The sequence below is a fragment of the Ailuropoda melanoleuca genome, chromosome 1 (assembly GCF_002007445.2).
Source record: "Ailuropoda melanoleuca isolate Jingjing chromosome 1, ASM200744v2, whole genome shotgun sequence".
Classification (NCBI taxonomy): domain Eukaryota; kingdom Metazoa; phylum Chordata; class Mammalia; order Carnivora; family Ursidae; genus Ailuropoda; species Ailuropoda melanoleuca.
In genome coordinates, this window is record NC_048218.1 from 9,701,525 (window position 1) to 9,719,828 (window position 18,304).

The following is an 18,304-nucleotide window of genomic DNA, read 5'->3' on the forward strand; positions in this document are numbered from 1 at the left end:
ACAGCAGTGTCCTGCCTTTTTCTAAAGCAGAAATCCAGATGTGCTTCTCCGAGTTCCCAGCCCACAGGTGAGCACCCAGTGGTGTTCTCCTGGCGTGGGCTTCTCGCTCTGTAGCGAGCCCCCCCCCCAGTCTGTACACTCAGGAAGGACAGTCCTGAGAGTCAAGCCTTCCACCGCAGGCGGCTCGTGACCCTCCTGGCTTTGAATACGCCATCAAGTCCTAATAAATAATGAATACTATTTGCATGGTACTCCCAATAAAGTCAGAAGTAGAACTGGGGCTGTTCCCTAAAAATGGCATATGGCTCTCTAAATAAAGGGCTTTAATGCATTTTATATTTAAACGGTAAGGTCATGGGCTCAAACCCAAAGTGAGATGGACTTTGCTCCGTAAGTACATTCTGGAAAAGTCGCTGAAATATTTATCCATCTCTCTGGGTTTTGTGTCTCTAAAGCAGCGCATTTCCTTGCACCACACATCTACAGTGGACCTGCTTGCAAAACCGCCTTGAACTGGGCATGGGCTCCCTTTCAGGAGCAAAGGCCATCCCTTCGCAAAGTCATTGTCTAGGAAACTTCTCGCATGAGAAATACGAAGAATAACATTGTTTCTGACACAACACATGCAACTCAGAGACTGATTTCTGTGTGCACCTGGTCAAATTCTTCCTTTCTGGGCTCCATCTCAATGAGGCCGCATTGTTTAACCCGTGAAGCCTAAGGGGATCAGAGTTCCAAACTTAATAGGATTATTGAGAGGATTATAGGTGACAATGCCTGGGCAGTCCTCCCACAAGGCCTCTAACACAGAAGTAGCTCACTCATTGTTCGAGACCATTATTATTTGTCCGCTAACACTTCCTAAGTCATCAGAACTGTATTAGCACTAATAAGACTTTTCCCTTTCGATGAGTCAATTCCACAGCTTTCTCTGTTCTCGAAGGCTAGGATCACTCAGTGGGTTCCCCAGAGGTCAAACCACCTAGTCTCTTGACTTCAGGTAGATGAACCCCCAAACCTGTCAAAGCCTAGCAGAGCCAAAATGCAGCCCACGTGAGAACTGCTGTCATGCTTTCCAGGCTGTTCCTGAGATGCTAAATTACGTCCTTGACCCACTAAGTCAATCGTATCTATGCTTATGTATTAGTGGTCTTTTTAAAAATAGAAAAGGCTCACATTTACTATGAAAGACCCAAAATTTTGTCTCAGAGGGGAACTTAGCTTTTCTCAGGAATGCTGACTTAGAAGGCAAGTCACAAGGGCCTTTCTTCCTTCTGTTCCAAACAAAATAAACAGACCTCCCGCAGAGAGAGAAGTTCTTGTTCCCAGGTTGCTGCTGAGGCCTTACTTGGGGTATATGTACTTCGGAATTGAACGGGCCAAAATCTTAAGGACCAATAAGGAGAAGATATTTTTTCAGAATTTTTTTTTTTTTAATCTGGGGGTGGGAGTGGGGGGGAGCTAAAAAAGCTTCAGGTGATCTAGCAGTTTCTAGATACTTAGTCACTTTTCTTTTCTTGTTCCCGGTATATCGAGCTTAGTAAAAACCAGGAGAACATTCCACCTGTGCTGTAGCCTTTCCTGTGCGATTGCTGGTTCAGTATAACTTGCTAGGTTGTATCTCAATTTGTATCTAATTTTACTCATAAGAATTCTAGAACACTTTTAAATATCACGATGACTAGTAACAGAATAGCATTCTCATTAAGGACATTTGCCTTCTGCTGCTTTACCTTTAAGGCAGTTTCTATCATGTTTTCACTAAAGAAATGTCTTGTGGCAAGGGGGCGGGGAGGGGAGTCTGATTAATCAAACCTTCATGTTTTCATAATCCGGGGAAAGAATACACAAAAGCTAAATTAAGTTTCCATGTAACTCTATTTCCTTCTCATTCCTAGCATCCAAGGAGTTAACCAGAAATCCTAATTCATCTCCACTCTTATTGGAAATCATTTCAGGAACGAAATGAAAATTGCTAGCCTTTCTATGCCTGAGGCAAAAAGAGAAGAAATCTCCTGTGGGCTGGGTTAGTGAGGGGGAAGAAATCGACATCTCGCACTTCGCTTCATGTCCTTGTTGCATTTGCCACTGTTCAATCATGATCTGCAGAACAGTGTGGGACTCAAGAGAAGGGGTCTGCCCAGGTGACTTAGACAGGGCCCCCCAGGCAGTTTCCTGACAGTGTCTGTCCTTCATTCAGCTCACCCTGGGGCAGGCTCCCTTTTCTTTCCTCCTTAGAAGCCCACTTCATTACGTAGTGTCTCCAGCATGAGTTCTTGGTGAAACAAATCGTTTCTACTTTAGAAGTGGTAAGGAAATACATTAGATCCGGGGTCTTTTTTCTCTAAAAAGTAAGATGCTCCCTAAATCAAGAACGTGACTATCACAGAAGGTTTTATAATTAAATGCTTTTTAAAATTCTTCAAGTCCACATTTATTTAAATACTTTCTGCATGCCCTTTTTCAAAACTTACCCTAGAATGCTGTATTAAGCCCTCATGCTTTGAAATTCTCCTCGGAGAGGAGTGTCTTCATATGCATTTGAATTGTTTAAGGTAACTAGAGAAGCAAGAAAAATGGAAGCACTTTACAGTTACTAAGCATCAGGGCTCTCACTGGTCTGGAGTTCAACTAGAAATGAACTAGAGTTCATTTGGGGGCTCATTTGTCATCGGGATGGAGCAGCCGTCTGTTCCTTTTCTCTTTGGATTAAAAAAAAAACTACCTTCTCTGCAAAAATGTGTGATTAAAAGTCTTTAAGTGTTGGGGCGCCTGGGTGGCTCAGTGGGTTAAGCATCTGACTCTTGATTTCAGCTCAGGTCATGATGTCAGGGTTGTGAGATTCAGTCCTGAGTCAGGCTCCGAGCTGGGTGTGGAGCTTACTAAAGATTCTCTCTCTCCCTCTGTCACTCCCCCTGCTCTCTTTCTCTCTCTCTCTCTAAAAAAAAAGAAAAAAAAGTCTTCAAGTGATGTTTGCATGCTTAATCATTTTTAATAATTTTTGGATGATCTCTGCATATTGCTTTCATTGTACATACAAGTTGGAAATTAGCTAACAGATGTTCATTTTTGGATGTTTTTGTTTAATTTTGTTAAAAATTATTTTTGTCCTTCCTCTCTACCTTTCAAGAACAGGTGACCACTATAGAATTAGTTTTGTTCATTTATTCATTCAAAAAAAAAAAAAGGTAACAAAATTTGCTTTGATTGTTTTGAAAAATAGATTTAAATCATAGATAGCATTTGTCCAAGCAAACACAAAACAATCATATCAAAAAGTTTAAATCTTACTTAACCACTTTTTGATTGAGAAATAAACAACGATGTGTCCTAAGAAATCTTCACAGAAGTTTTTAATATCCCCTTTCATCATGTGTATGGTACACTATTCATAAAAATGTGATTATTACTAGAACATAATAATATATACTAATGTAATCTGAAAATATGTAACCAACCATTACAGTGCAGATCTTGGGATTTTTATAAGACAGAAAATGTAATTATGTAATTAGAGAATAGAATGATCTCTTCTATTATTGCTTTTTTTTAACTTTTTTATTTCGTACTACAAGGTGAACTTTTCAGGCTTTTGTGGAGTGTGATAATACAATGGCCCCACAGCAAAGCAGAGCAGCGATAGTATTAGCCTACTGTTTCGTTTTTTTTTTTTAAAGATTTTATTTATTTATTTGACACAGAGAGAGACAGCCTGTGAGAGAGGGAATACAAGCAGGGGGAGTGGGAGAGGAATAAGCAGGCTCCCAGTATAGGAGCCCCATGCGGGGCTTGATCCCAGAACACTGGGATCCCCCCCTGAGCCAAAGGCAGACGCTTAACAGCTGAGCCACCCAGGCGCCCCTAGCCTACTGTTTCATATGAAATTCTGTTTTCCACATCTAGAGATAGCAGGACTAACATGAGAGGATCTGCCTTCTTATCAGAGCACGTGGAGAACACGCTAAGGCCAACATTTGGCAATTTATTATTTCATTGATCAATATCGATTTCTCAGCAACTCCTTACAGAGACCTACACATCTCACTCCCTCTTGATTCTTGAGCAGATTCCGGGACAGACGGTTGATTCAGCACCCAGAATTTATCTCAAACTGCTGCGGTCCCTCTCTAATGATTTCTGCTACAATTGTGGGAAATTTCTCTACCGTCTGTGGGGGACCACAGATAGGACAAACGTGCTAAGTTGACTCTGGGTTCCCCTTTTTCCTCCTTCCCCTCCCCACTCAAAATTCAGGTCCACTCCTGCCGTAGGCTGACCTAGGTCTGCATCCAACCAGGTCAATTTCTCAGAATTCCAGGTGGCATTTATATATACATGGTCTTGGTGCTGATCACTTCTTAAGCGAGAAAACTGAGGCTGGGCCAAGGTAGCTCTCTAAGGGGCCCCGGGCCATCTGGCTAGTAGCACACTGACACCCCCTTCCAGGTGTGCCTCTACCGCGGAGAAATACGTTGGGTGATCCTGCATCAGACGTACCGGGGGTTAGGTTGGTTGCATGAACCATGCAGTCCAACAACTTCAATACTTAACTTCTGTGTTGGGAGGGAGGCGAACATTTTCACCCACCATCATCCCATCATTTGAAGATCTATATATTATATATATACTTGGCTGCCTCGTTACCCACCATGGTCCACATTTAATATCACGTGGGCTCCCTCACTGCTCCATCAGCTCACAAGGGGTCACTGGGCTCATTTTATCAAACTGACCTGCACTTCCTCCCCAGCCCTCCTTCCTATGTCCAGCAGTTCAAGAACTGGTTAAATGGACTCACCTAGTTATTTTTAAACATACATGTTGCATAGGGGGAAAAAAATCATACCTTCCTATATTTCACAACTCCCCAGTAAGAGAGGAAAGGTAAATCATACATGCAAAGAATAAAATAAACTGCTTTCCTGGGGAGGAGAGTTCACTGTGGAATGACGTGGGAACGAGGCACGAGGCTCGACATTCATTCATCGATTTTTTACTCGACTTCGTAAAATTGTGTGTTGTTTCTCATCCACTGTGGCAGGAATGGTTTAAATCTATTAACTGAATTTTAGCCTAAAGTCAAGCAGACTTAGAAGTTACAGCTATTTTATAGACCTGACTTCGATCAGCCACCAGAAAGGTTTACTGCTGTAACCCCAGTGAGGGGACTCAGAACCATGGGAAAGCACATCAACTCACCCCCCTGTTCAGTAGATTTTGAGATGCTTCTTGGTGCTGAGGGCTTTCCCATAGTGCTGGGATAAGGGATATCAGTCACAGAGGAGACCAGTTTCATGCACAGAGAGTGGTTTTTCAGCCTTTCACTGAAAACCACCTTCTGTCTGTGGCTAATGAGCCAAAGAAAATGTGGAGAAGATCTACATCCCTTCTAAGTCTCCACACACCAGCCTCTTGATCTCTGTGCTCAACCCACAAGACCAAGGGGTGGGTGGAACCCAGGTACGTTTGCCCTAAAGAGATGCTTGGACCTTCAGAGGTTCCCAGCGGCCCCTGAGATCAATGCAGGGAGGCAGAGCCAGTGGTTTCTGTAACCGATCTGGCCCCGTATCTTCTCCTGTTATTTTTTCTGAGCACTGGAGGACAGAGAGGAGGATGCACTCCCTAACTCAGACCCACAGCTGCCTCACCAGTTTGAACTATTACTGTATTTTAACTGGAAGATTGTCAGCAAATGGACACACTGAGTTATGGGGGGGAATGCTATATTTCAAAATAAACCTGTTTATAGGAAATGCTATCGGAGAATGAGTATCATTTGGCCACTTTGCAATTCTATTTTAAAATCATGGCCTATTAGAAATAGAACTTCTTGTTCTAATCCGTGTGGTTTACATGAAATTCACAGGAAACTAATTTTGTGGTAAAAGAAAGAGACAGGAGATGCTTCGGTAATTGTCTCTCGGAGCTCGCAGAAGCGGGAGCACGATCATATAGGCAGTCCCATCAGTGGCTTGTAGATGTTAAGTGCGTGAGGTTATCTGTGGCTCCTCCATGGCTGGGAAGATACAGCAGTGGTGTCGACTGTGGCGAGTAGGCTTTAACAGTTCAGTTGCCGTCTCTGTCTGTGTGTCCTTCTGAATCTTCGTCAATCAAGTGATCCTGCAGTACGAATTCTGACCTTTGCTTCAGGACAGCCCAGAGGGAACCAACGCATCCGGAAAGATGCATGACTTACTAGCCTTCCCTGATAGCAAGGTTAAAAACAGGGCTCCCTTGAGCACTGGCCCAACAGTAGCAAAATTGCTGTTCGGAGGGAATTGTCGTCTTGGGTGATCACTCTAGAACTGCGGCATCCAGAACAGTAGCCACTGGCCACAGGTGACTCTTGAGGGCTCGAAACGTGGCCAGACTGAACTGAGATGTGCTAGGAATGCAGGGTACACACAGGGCTTCCAAGGCTTAGTGCAAAAACAAACAAACAAAAACAAAAATAGAAAGAATGTAAAAATACATCAACGATTTTTAGATTGATTACATGTTGAAATGAAAATGTTTAAGACAGAGTTAAATAAAATATATGATTAAAATTAATTTCACCCATTTCTCTTTACTCTGTCCCTCCCCCCAACTCGTGCGCGCTCTCTCTCTCTCTTGCTCTATTCTCTCTCTCAAATAAATTAAATCTTAACAGAAAAAAAAAGAAAGAAAGAAACTTGACTAGTGATAGTATAATGATACAAACCATCTTGTAACCTGGGTTAGCTGGCTGGTCACATCTGGGCACTCCAGAGGCAAACTGCATGGGTTGAAATTGGGCCAATTACTAAATCTCTTTGTTTTTTCACTGGTGAAGAGAAGAACGATGGGCCATTTGTTGCCAGAGGCTTAAATGGAGGAATACCTGTAAAGGATTTGGTGTAAGTCTGTTAGAGGATGCGCCGATGAAAGGAAATTCTATTATCACAGTTGTCTTAGTCGGCTCAGGCTGCTTGCACAAAATCCCATAGATGAGTGGCTTCAACAATGGAAATTTATTTCTCACAGTTCTGGGGCTGAAAGTCCAAGGTCGGGGTGCCCAGCACAGCCACGTTCCAGTGAGAGCCCTCTTCCTGGCTTGCGGATGGCAGACTTCTCACTGTGCACCCACATGAGGCAGAGAGGGAGAAAGAGAGAGAAAGCTCTCTGACCTCTTCTCATAAGAGCATTAATCCCATCATGAGAGCTCCGCCTTTGTGACTTCATCTAAACCCAATTACCACCCAAAGGCCACACCTAATACCATCACACTGGGGGTTAGGGCTTCACCATATGAATATGGGGTGGGGGGGGAACATAATGATTCAGTCCATAGCAATAGTTTAAAAAGCCAAATCAGAAGGAGTTTTGATGTCAATTTGCATTTGGCAATGCTGTTTAACAAAACTTTTGGACACCGTAGGCTGTTGTGTGTTGCTGAGTGTTGGGCACAGTTTTTGCTGGACACTGGGCCGGGGCTCTTGCCTTCTCTGAGTGTAGTCCTTCCACCAAGGGGCATTGAGAACTTGTGGGAAAGGCGGTATCTCAGGCCTCACCAAAACTGTTGAATCAGAATCTGTACTTAACCAGATCCAAAAAGCATGTGCTTCCAAAAGCACATGGGATTTATGCAGTGCTGTCTAGAGATTCACGGAGGAGGAAGCAGCCTCACCAGCGAGCTGTTCAAAGTCTAGTGGTTATGTGTTTGTGTGGGGGTGAGGGTGAATCACAAGACAATAAGACAATTATACAGCTGACATTAAGGGAGCCCAATAAAAGATATCCTTGCTCCCTGGTGATCCAGAACCAACTGTGGGCAGACAAAGTAGTCAGGTAGCCAGGGATTAAAATATCAGCTTTATCACCAAGGATTTGGGCAGTCCATGATTCAGAATATGGCTTCTTACCATGGAACCCCAGAAATAGAGACTTACTCATTAGCACACAGGCAGTGCTTCCCCAACACAAAGAGTGGAGGAGAAGAGCATGCTCAGAGTACTAATTTTCTATTCCTGCCACACTACCAAATTACCACAAATTAAGCAGCTCACACCACACCCACTTATTAGTTCATAGCTCTGTAGGTCAGAAGTCCAGTTGGGCTGGAACAAATTCTCAGTTCAGACACAAGGCCTAAAACCAAGGTGTTGGCCAGGCTGAGCTCTTATCTGGAGGCTTTAGGGGAAAATGTACTTCCGGGCTTCTGCAGGTTATTGGCAGAAGGCAGTTCCTTAGGATTGCAAGATGGCGTCCCGTTTCCCTGCTGGTTGTCAGCCTGGGGTCTCCTATAGTGACTGCTCTCCATTCCTGCACATGGCCCCCTCCATCACCCAGCCAACAATGCATGCACGTCCGAGCCTTCTCTACCTCATTTCTGCCCCAGCCTGGGGAAACTCCGCTTTTAAAGGTCTCATGTGATTAGAGGAGACCCGCAGGGTAATTGTCCTTCTGGTTGACTCCAAGTCAACTAACCGATCAGTGACATTGATCACATTAGAAAAATTCCTTTTGCCAAATAACATGGCCAGGGCACAACACCTCATTCTAGTCACAGTCCTACAGATTAGGGTGGGAAGTCTTGGAGTCCATTTTAGGATTCTGCCTCTATGCCTGGTTTCTATTTTCCAAAACTATTAACCAAGCAATTTAGTCTTTTATGGTGGAGGATGAATGAGGCTGCGGCAAGAGGCCAAGAAGTTTACACCAAAGAATGTCACTCCACATAGAAACCAGAAATCATTGCTTCCCTCTTACCCACCCCACTCATCAATGTATTCAAATAGCTATGACACAAAGTAGAATATAGTTCAAGGGTCACTCAAGGACATGGAGAACATGAGGAAGCATATATTTGGTCCTTGTGAGAAAACCCCACCTGAGGCACAGGGATCTGACCCCAAGATGGTGATGGAAGGTAGCCCTTAATCCTGCAGGACCGTGCAGAAGAGCTTGCTCTGAGGTTGGGGTGCATAAGGGATGCCTTCTGTGACAGAATCAGCAGAGCTGTAGTATGGGAGAGCAATCTGCAAGTACTATATGAAAATAATAGAAGCTCCTTCGTGGGAGACCTTTGCAGGAGATCTGGTGAAAAGTCATGAGAACCTGCACCAGAATGATGGCAATAGGGATAGAAAAGGGGGGTAAATTATAACAAAGAAACCAAAAAGAGGACTTAGAAGCCCTGAATGAGGTCAAAGATAAATCCATGGATCCATCTTTGGAAACTGGGAGGATGATGGTGCAATGGGCAACACAAGAAGGGCTAGGTTGGGGTGGGAGCTGAGGAGTCTGACCTTGATTCTCTCACATCTTCAACACACACACACACACACACACACACACACACACACACACACATATCTCAACTTTGGACTTTCCCTCTCCCTGCCATCCTACCTTTTCCCTCCCTCTTCCACGGAGCACATGCCTCCCCCTCCCTCATCCATTTGCTGCCCCCATCCTCTGCCCCACTGAATGTCTTCTAGCAAAGGTTACCATGGCTCACCTAGAGACAAATCCAATGTAATTGTTTTAGTCCTCATCCCCATGGCCCCTCCTTGGCCTTGGCCTTTGAGACATGACTTTCCTCTCAAAACTCCCATCTTCTTTTATTTTAAAGACTCTAGTCTCTCCTCTTTCTCTTCCTAGCTCAATGACTTTGGTGGCTCCATCTTCTTCTAATCAACCCCTGAGATGTTGATAATCTCAGACTCCATCCATGCTCCCTTCTCCCAGACACAGTCTCTGTACGATGTGAAGCCACCACAGATCTGTGACGACCTCCACCCTAAATTCCTGACTGTTTTCCCCATCAACACCTACAGCCCTGTTCTGTTCATCCAAAGCCAATTTCTCGTGCCTACCTCCAAACCCCTACTCTTCTGGTCTCTACTGCTGGTAATGGTGCCTGGGCCAGAAGCAGGGAGACCCCTCTCTCCTCCCACTACCGCCCCTTCTTCCATCTCCATTGTTCCCACCTTAATGCAGATGTTCGCAATTCCTTGTATGACAACTGCGGTAGCTCCCCTGCTCCTTATCTCTACCCCCTCCTACTCACCTACCCACTTCTGACTTTCCTCAAACATGAATTAATCATGTGGTTCCCCAGATTTCAAGGCTCTGACAGAACCCATTGCCCTCATGCTAAAGTGCAGATTTCCTCAGGTTTGTAAGCTGCCTCTGACCTGTGTTCACTTCTGCCAGCATTGAGTCATTGCTGAGAGCCCTGATCCCTAACTCACACTCCAGCTAGACTAGAACTGACGTGTGGCTCTGTTTCACAAATTTTTCACATCTTTTCCCACTGATGCTTCTGCCAAGAGTGCCTTCTCCCCTGTCTACTCCCACCACCCTAAACCCTTCCTCCAGCCCCACCAACCACCTGGTAAAAACCTACTTAGTCTCTAGGGGTCCCATCAAGTATCACCTCTACTACAAAGGAAGGCCTTCCAGAGCCCACCAAGTGGGTATGCCCTTTTCTTTTTCCTGTATCTCCTTCCACCATCTTCCTGGAGCCATGATAGTCCATGGACACTGAGTAACACCATCACGCTCCATTCCTCTCCTCTATTTGTCCTTTGTTACCAACTAGCCCAGCACTCTGCCTGGCACATAGAAAGCTTTAGAGAAATGCTGAGGGAAGATCAAATACTTGATATCTGGGAAAGTCCCAAAGACGTCATTTTGAATGAGTGGAGGCAGGAGCAGACTAGAAAGCCATTTAATATTTATGAATAATTTAAAAGCTAAACGGACCTTGACCTGGTCCTCAAACTCTGTGGATGGCCAGAAATAACTTCAGACTGTGACTCCTAAACATTTGAGATTTGCAGTGTAAAGAATCTCAGGGATAGTGTATAATGGAGATGAAGAGACCGGGGAGATCAAACTGACAGATGAGATCGGAGCTTAATTTTTCAGAGCTTTACCAAGAATACCCATGAAAATGCATAGTTGTGGCCAGAAAGAAACATAGCTCATCATGCACTGAGACCCATAATGCGGACATGCGTGTGTGTGTGTGTGCGTGTGTGTGCGCATGTGTGTGTGTATCCTCAGAGCGGAGTGACTTTGTCAAGCTTCCTAAACCCTCTGAGCACGAGGTTCCTCATCGGTAAAATGGAGATGGCAATGGTGTTGTGGTAAGGATTCATGACTTTGTTGTGGCAAGGTATATGAAAGCCTTTTGGCCATTACCTGGCACTTAGCAGCATTCAGTGAGAGGAAGGGAGAGAGAGAGAAAGGGATGGAAGGAGGGAGCTGGAGGGTAAGTTGGCCAAATTGAGCTCTTGCTGCCATCAACACCCAAGACGGCTCCTCTCTTACAGTTTAGGTTCTAGCACCTTCAACAGCTCTTTGGGCAAATGACTGCAACCCTCCGTGCAAACCTCCACAGGCGCCCCCCCCACCACCCAGTTTAATGGTGTGCCAGGTGGCCTCAAGGCTACAGACACAGGACAAACTAAGGCCACTTCCAAGGCACAACACGCACCCCTTTCAAACTTTGCTCACTTTTGCCCTTGCTTTTAGGTTAAAAAAAAAAATCTTGGGTTTTCTTTCAGAACCAGTGAAATATTAGGTGTGTAAATAAAACATTTGCTTTTCTACTTTACTCCTCCTGCTTCTCAGCCTCTGACATGGAAAGGCTTCTCAGGGTCTCTCTAGACACTTTCCAGGGTGGTTGGTTCTACTGGGTCCTCTGTAGTACAAATTCCACTGTCTGGTTGGTATTACCGTTGTGGGTTCCTCCCCATGCTTATTCAAAGTGTACTTAACTAATTTCAGGGTACATTTGATATTTCTTATCTTATCATTCATAATTAGTGCAAATGATTTTTCCCTGCTCTATTTTTTTTAAATCTTTATGGAGTCATTTTATGTATATGCAAACCACAATCTTGGTGTTTCGTTTTTTGTTTTGTTTTGTTTTGTTTTAAGGGTGCTCCTTGGAAACTGTACCTATTTAATTGCTTTAATCTTTCATCACAGGGCAGTCCTTTAGAACCCCTTATTATTTTAGTTGTTCTTTTTGCTTTGGCAAAAACTGTAAGACGAAGGAGCTGTAAATCTTGTTCTCCTGCCTATTTAAACAGCGTCTGGAAATCTGAAATAATTACCTCCTTTCTCTGTTTGAAAATTTTTTTAAGATATATTAATATTGTGGAGTAAAGTTGAAAGCTTTAGGTCTGCAATTTTCAAAATGCTCAAATCCTAAGGCTTTGAAAAATGGTGTCTCCTCCATGTTAACCATTCAGGGCTGAGCAATATCAATATACAAGGCTGATCAGTAATTTCAAGATCAGAACATTGCGTGTAGATACACAAAGGAAAGAGAAGTAGCTTCAGATGACTTTGCTTAATGGCTTTACCTATAACTATACATACAGAAGCATATAATAAATGATTCGTATATGAATATTATCATATGATGGTTATTTTCAACAATAATTGATATCATCTGTTATTTCAAGAATGAGAGGTTTCAGTATAAATAATCTGCACTCTTAGCAAAGGGAAGGAGAGTAAAGCAAGCAAAGAGGAAATATTTCCGAACTATCCTATTGGAAGTAAATTATGATAATATTTACCCATCAGTGTGTTTCTTTCAAAAGGTGTATTCAAAATTGTTTATCTTCATTGCTTTAAAAAACTTAGTTTTTATTTCTTGCATTTCATCTCTGCTGTAATACCAATTTTCAAGTGTTTTGGCATTAAGTTAGGGTTTGGTTTTAATTTCACCTTGAATTCTGATTCACTTTTACATTCTCCAAATATATTTCTGACGTTCATAAATAAATCACATTGGCATCACATACAGAGCTTTAAAAAGGTGATTCTATGAAAGATAAAGGTTCAGTACTAGCTATCAGTGGAAAATATTGGTTAAAATCCCCTATAGCCATGTGCAAATGTAACAGTTCATTTGTTATTTGCTGGTTTACTGTTTTAAGCTATTTTTGTGCCAAAGCTGGACAATATGCTTTAAAAATCCCCAGGGCTAAAAAGTGTGAGGGACAATCGACCAAAAAAATAAAAAATAAAAAAAAATAAGTGGGGGAAATTTAGTTTTTATACCTGCATGTATTATAATTAGAATAAAATTCATCAACTATCAGTAAATTTGGTGTTTGCTGTCAGTATATTTATACAATTGTTTTTATTTTCCTACTTTCTGTTCTTTCAGAATGTGTACATGGAATGAATCCATCTAGAGATGTTCACGGTATGTTGGATGCCAAATTTTTTTATGAAATATGCACATTCATATGTGCATATACATGATTTTTAATCTATGTAAATCTATAAATAACTTCTGACCTAAATTAGCCAAATAATTGAGGCTTTTTTTTTTTTTTTGCTGATTCAAAAATACTTAAAAGCTGTTCTTCATATTGTAAATATCAAACCATATAAAACATTCCAATGAAACTTTAAATGATACCCTCGGTCCTGCAGAGTAGTTTACCACAGGTGTATTCTGCTGTTATTAAATGACTCTACATGACTCTCTGAAAAAAATAGAGCTTGGCTTCTATCTGTTATAACCTAGTTTATTACCTTTGTTACAACAGTGGCAATGCAAAATTTTTATGAGGGCAAAATGTTTACTAAGCATCCTAAATTTGAAAAGATTAATTTTGAAAAATTAAATTTTATTATTTTAAAATTTTAAATTTAAAAAATCTCTCCATTTGCTACTTGTGAGCTGCACAATTATGATGTTAGAGTGAACAGTTCACACGTCAAGCACCTAATCCTATGAAAACATTCCCACGCAGGAAGGATATAGTGGCAGAATGAAAGAATCCTGTCCCCAAAGTAACTAGATTTCAAAAGTAAAATAATCTCAGAACCACTGCAGAGGGGAGGGGGGGGTGTTTAAATTCCAGTATTGAAAACTGGATGGTGTGTATAGCAGGTTATTTGCACAGACATTAACATGCTACTCTTCACAAAAATGTTCTCCATCCTTGTGACATTGTATCAACTGTACCAATTTGGTCCAGAAACACTAGCAAAATACATTCTCTGGTTTTTATTTCATTGAAATGGTCCACTGAAATAGAAATATTTTTTCCTAGAAATATTACATTTTTAGAAATGTAATTTTAGAAATGTTACTCAGAGAGGAGAATTTTGATTTTAAAGAATGGTTGAGATTCTAATCCTATCTTTAGGCATATTTTATTTTTGAGAGGGTTTTAAAACAGCAAAAGTGTAAAATATTTAGATATTTTCTGAGGCCACTTAGTTATATATTTACCTAAAGTTGAAGAAAAACGTCAATGAGCTGATATTTTTCCCAGTTAAATTGCTATTTTTCTTCCAACTAACCAAATAGTGCTTTTAAAATTCTCTGTGAAAACTTACATTTCACTCCTGTTATGAGCATTATTGGAATTTCCCCCATGCAGCAAATTTGGAAAAATCCATCATATAGCATCAGCCCAACACATCGCTTCGTTGTATTTTTTTTAAATTTTGTATAATGACAAGAGTAAATTTTATATTATTCCAGGAGTGAATGTGGTAATGTTTCCTTTCTTGGAGAGGCAGTGAAAGGGAAATTCTATATTGCCGCTAACAGGGGCGCTTTTGGTGGGAAGGGACTCTTCATTTCGTATGCGATGTTAATGAACTTTGTAAGGTCTTTTAAAAGTCTCTCAGACTGAGGGACTCCAAATCCACCTTAGCTGAGCCTCACGCTGCCTGCTATCCATTCATTTTAGTTCCTCGGCAAGGAAGGTTGCTGAGTTTTGTTTGTTTCTGGTTTTCAAGTGTGCACCGCACAGCGCAGTCAGAGCCAGCGCGGGTCCCGGGAACTTTAAATGCGCGGCGGCCGGATTTAGAATAAATCAGCAAAAGCTTTTCTTGCCCTTATCATCCTTGTCGACGTTCAAACTCGAGATTTATTGGTTGAAACTCAGCTGAGCAGCGCCCACGGTGCTGCCCTTGAAGGGCTAAACTTCGTGCATCTATCCCTGTACCTCTTTTCTAAGGGAGGGAACTTGACCCCGCCGGGGAGAGTCCGACCGACTGCCCCTCGCAGGGTTTAGGGTTTCAAACCTCCGGAGCCCCAGAGGAGCCTTCTTCTCTGACCTTTCCGCAGGGCGAATTACCCCAGTCCGCTAGATCCCCGGAGTCAGAGCCTATTTTCGCCTCTGCCGCACTCTTGAGCCCCACCCTCTACGTCCGCGGGGGTCCCTGGGGATGCACTTGGAGGCTGTCCCCAGGAGCGCTCGGTGGGCTCTCACAGCGATGTATTTGAGCCTCGGCAAAGGGGTTTCAGCGGCCCCAACTCGTCGCTAAGGCCGACAGCGTCCGAGCCTGGCGGGGGGGCAGGCAGAGAGGCTTGGCAACTGCGCAATATTTGGAATCGCTGGGCCAAGGTGGTGAGAGGACTTTTGGGGGTCTTGACTCCTGAAACGTGGCTTCTTCAAAGTCATTTTTAAGGAAAAATAAAAAGGAGTTTTCGGAGACCCCAGACCTATTAAAACAAAATGCAGCTAGTTGCTGGTTGTTCTCGGGAGTTTCCCGGGCGTCCGGGAGACGAGAGAGGGAACGGCCCACCTGGGGAGAAGCTCGGAAAGGCAGGAGGGAGCCGAGGCCCCGGGCCCGGCGACGGTGTCCCGGACGCCGGGAGCACCAAGGATGGCGAGCTGGCCGACCGCGGTGTGCTTGCACAGGAGTTTCGGGAAAAGACCCTGATGTGGGCGGGTCAGGACAGCGGAGACCCCCGCCGGAGGGTTCCTGCGCCACCAGCTCCGCCGCTGGGATAGTAGGGGCGAGATGCGGCCGATTGCAGTCGTTTCTCCCCAAACTGGAATTGCTACAAGAGCGACCCAAAGGCCGGGGGGAGGGCCGGCCGAGTCCCGCGCCACCGGGGGCGTTCCCAGGCGCCCCGGGCTGCAACGAGGACGGCTGCTGCCCCCTGGCGTCCGCCGGGAGCCCGCGGCGCGCAGCGACTGGCGCTGGGCCGGCGCCAGCCTCCCGGCGGCTCCGCGCAGCCCATGGGGCCTCTCTGGTCCTGGGGCAAGGGAAGGAGCCTGGGTGCCCGGGAAGGGCCTCCCCGGCTGGCCCGCCCTGGCCGACGCCTCCGTTAGGCCCCAGCGGCAGAGCCCAAGGAGAATCCGGCGCGACGGCGGCCCCAGCACCCTAGCCTCGCGTCCGCAGCGGTGCAGGAGGAGGCTGCCGGGAAGGGCCCCGCGGGGGGCGCGGGAGGGACCCCAGCTCCAGGGAGTTGAAGTGGAGGGCTCCGTGTTGGGGGTGGGGGTGAGCGGCCTCCCCCGGGGGATGAGGAGCCCCACGGCAGGGGGTGGGGTGGGTTCCTTGGGGAGCTAGGGAGCCCCGCGCCAAGGGGGGGCGGGGAACGGGCCTCGCTCGCCCGGGCGGGGCCCCTCTAAGCTCCGCGAAAATGCCCGCGGCGCCGCGGGGACTGACTCTGGGGAAGTTCCCGCCAGCGCGCAAAGCCAGGGTGGGTTCAGCACCCCGGGCCGCTCGGGCGCGCGGGGGCGGGGAGAGGAGCCAGCGCCATTTCCGGGGAGCCGGAGGTGGGTGCGGGGCTTGGGAGACTTGGGCCCAGCGGTGGGCTTTCCGTGCCGCCTGCGGGGGAGCCGACGCTCCGAGAACAGGGAACCAGCCCCGCGGATGCTTTCAACTTTCCTTCCCTTAGCTTGTTCTTTGGGGTCTTTCCTGATCAGGACACTCCTTTGCTCGCCGCGAAGCACACTCAGACTTAGTGGGGCGCGCTGCATAATTAAGCCGCAGCCCAGACGCGGTGAAAAACACCAATTAAAGAAAACAAACCAAGAGAGAAAACTGAAAACACAAAACCCTGTTATGGAGACCTAGACCATCTGGCCTCATTAAATGAATCAGCGCCACTTCTCCACTGCTGCCCACCGGCTATGGCGCCGCGCGGAGCCGCTCTCCAGTCGGGGCCCTCGGCCCTCTGGCCCCCTCGCGGCCGAATCCCACCCACGCCGGGGAAGCAGAGGCTCGGCCGTGGGTGGCCGCGCAGGGCCCGGGCCCATCCCGGGGCTCCGGCGCGGGTCCCAGGAGCCTCGCGGCAGCCGCTGCATCTCCAAGGCGCGAGGGGCGCCTCCCGCCTGCTGGTCTCTGGGCCCGGGCCGCTCGGGGCACAGCGAGCGGCCCAAGCCCTCCCTGGGCCGGCCGGCCTCCTCTTTTTCCACCTCCTCGGTCTCTAGCCCGCGGCCGCCTGTGGCGCCGCTGCGCACTGCAGCCCCGGGCGGGCGGCCGCGCGACTGTGCTTGTGTGCAGAGACGCAGGGCCGCGGTCCGCACCAGGGCGGGGCCTCGGGCTAATGTGTGAGTGTGTGCGTGTGTGTGCGTGGATGCGGGTGCGCGGGGAGAGCGGGGAGGCCGCGGTAGCCTCGGACTCTCCTCGGGGGCTGCGTACAGTAGCGCGCGGTGGCGGCGGCGGGGGCGCGCGGGCCAATTCCAGGAGCCCGCGGCCGCGAGCCGCGCCCTGGCTGATACCGGAAAGGCCTGTGATTGGCCGGCAGCCGCCCCTATGCAAACGAGCTGAGGGAATGGAATTCCTCGGGCCGGGCTTACAGTAAAAGCACGTTCATTTCCAGGCACTCTCATTCATAGAGCCAGCGGGCGCAGGCGGGACGGGCGCCCCGCGGCCGGACCCAGCCAGGGCACCACGCTGCCCGGCCTTGCGCCGGCAGGCACCTCTTCCTGGGGCTCCTGGGGACGCCAGAAGAAAGTCAACCTTTTGCTGCTGCTTCTTGACCTGCGTTGGAGCTAGGATTTTTTTTTTCTTCTTCCTCTCTTACTTTTGAATGAACTGGCTTCTTGGCTGGATGTTTCAACTTCTTTCCTGCCTGTGAACTTTTCCCCGGTTGTTTCCTTTGACAACTGCAGGAGAAAGTGTGCTGTGCTTCGAGGCGAGACGTGAAGTTGCGTGTGCGTGGCAGTGTGCGTGGGAGTGCGACTGCGTGTGTAATTCGAGCCACCCCGTCTGTTTTCGGTCTGCGCTGCGGAGCCTCTTCTCCAGGCCCGCTCCACCTGCTGCGGTTACGCGGTGATCGTAGGTATAATAGCGCGTCCGGGCATTTAACCGGCCGGCGCTGGGGCGACGTTGGAGGAAGATCATCTCGCTACTGCCCAAGTCGGGCTGACTCACCGAGTCGATGTAGACAGTGGCTGGCTTCGGAAGAGTGCGTGTCTGCGTGCGTGTGACTCGGCTGCTGCTCAACTCCCACCAACCACAGGATCAGCCACAAACTTAACCAACATCCCCAAACCCCAGTTCTCAGATGTGGAGAGCCATACTCTGAGTGTCATCGACTTGGACTTTT

At 46.6% G+C, this 18,304-nt stretch overlaps 1 protein-coding gene across 4 annotated transcripts in view; it reads left to right on the top strand.

Annotated features, from left to right (window-relative positions):
- Positions 1-18,304, top strand: part of RUNX1 (RUNX family transcription factor 1) — a 256,792-nt gene that overhangs the window by 131,708 nt on the left and 106,780 nt on the right. For 3 of the 4 annotated variants that reach the window (XM_034655825.1, XM_034655847.1, XM_034655831.1), the window contains one exon: positions 13,160-13,198. The exons of the other annotated variant lie outside the window; for it this stretch is intronic. In XM_034655825.1, coding sequence (XP_034511716.1) covers positions 13,160-13,198 — 39 coding nt within the window. The remainder of the gene's footprint in view (positions 1-13,159; positions 13,199-18,304) is intronic. 4 annotated transcript variants of the gene reach the window in all.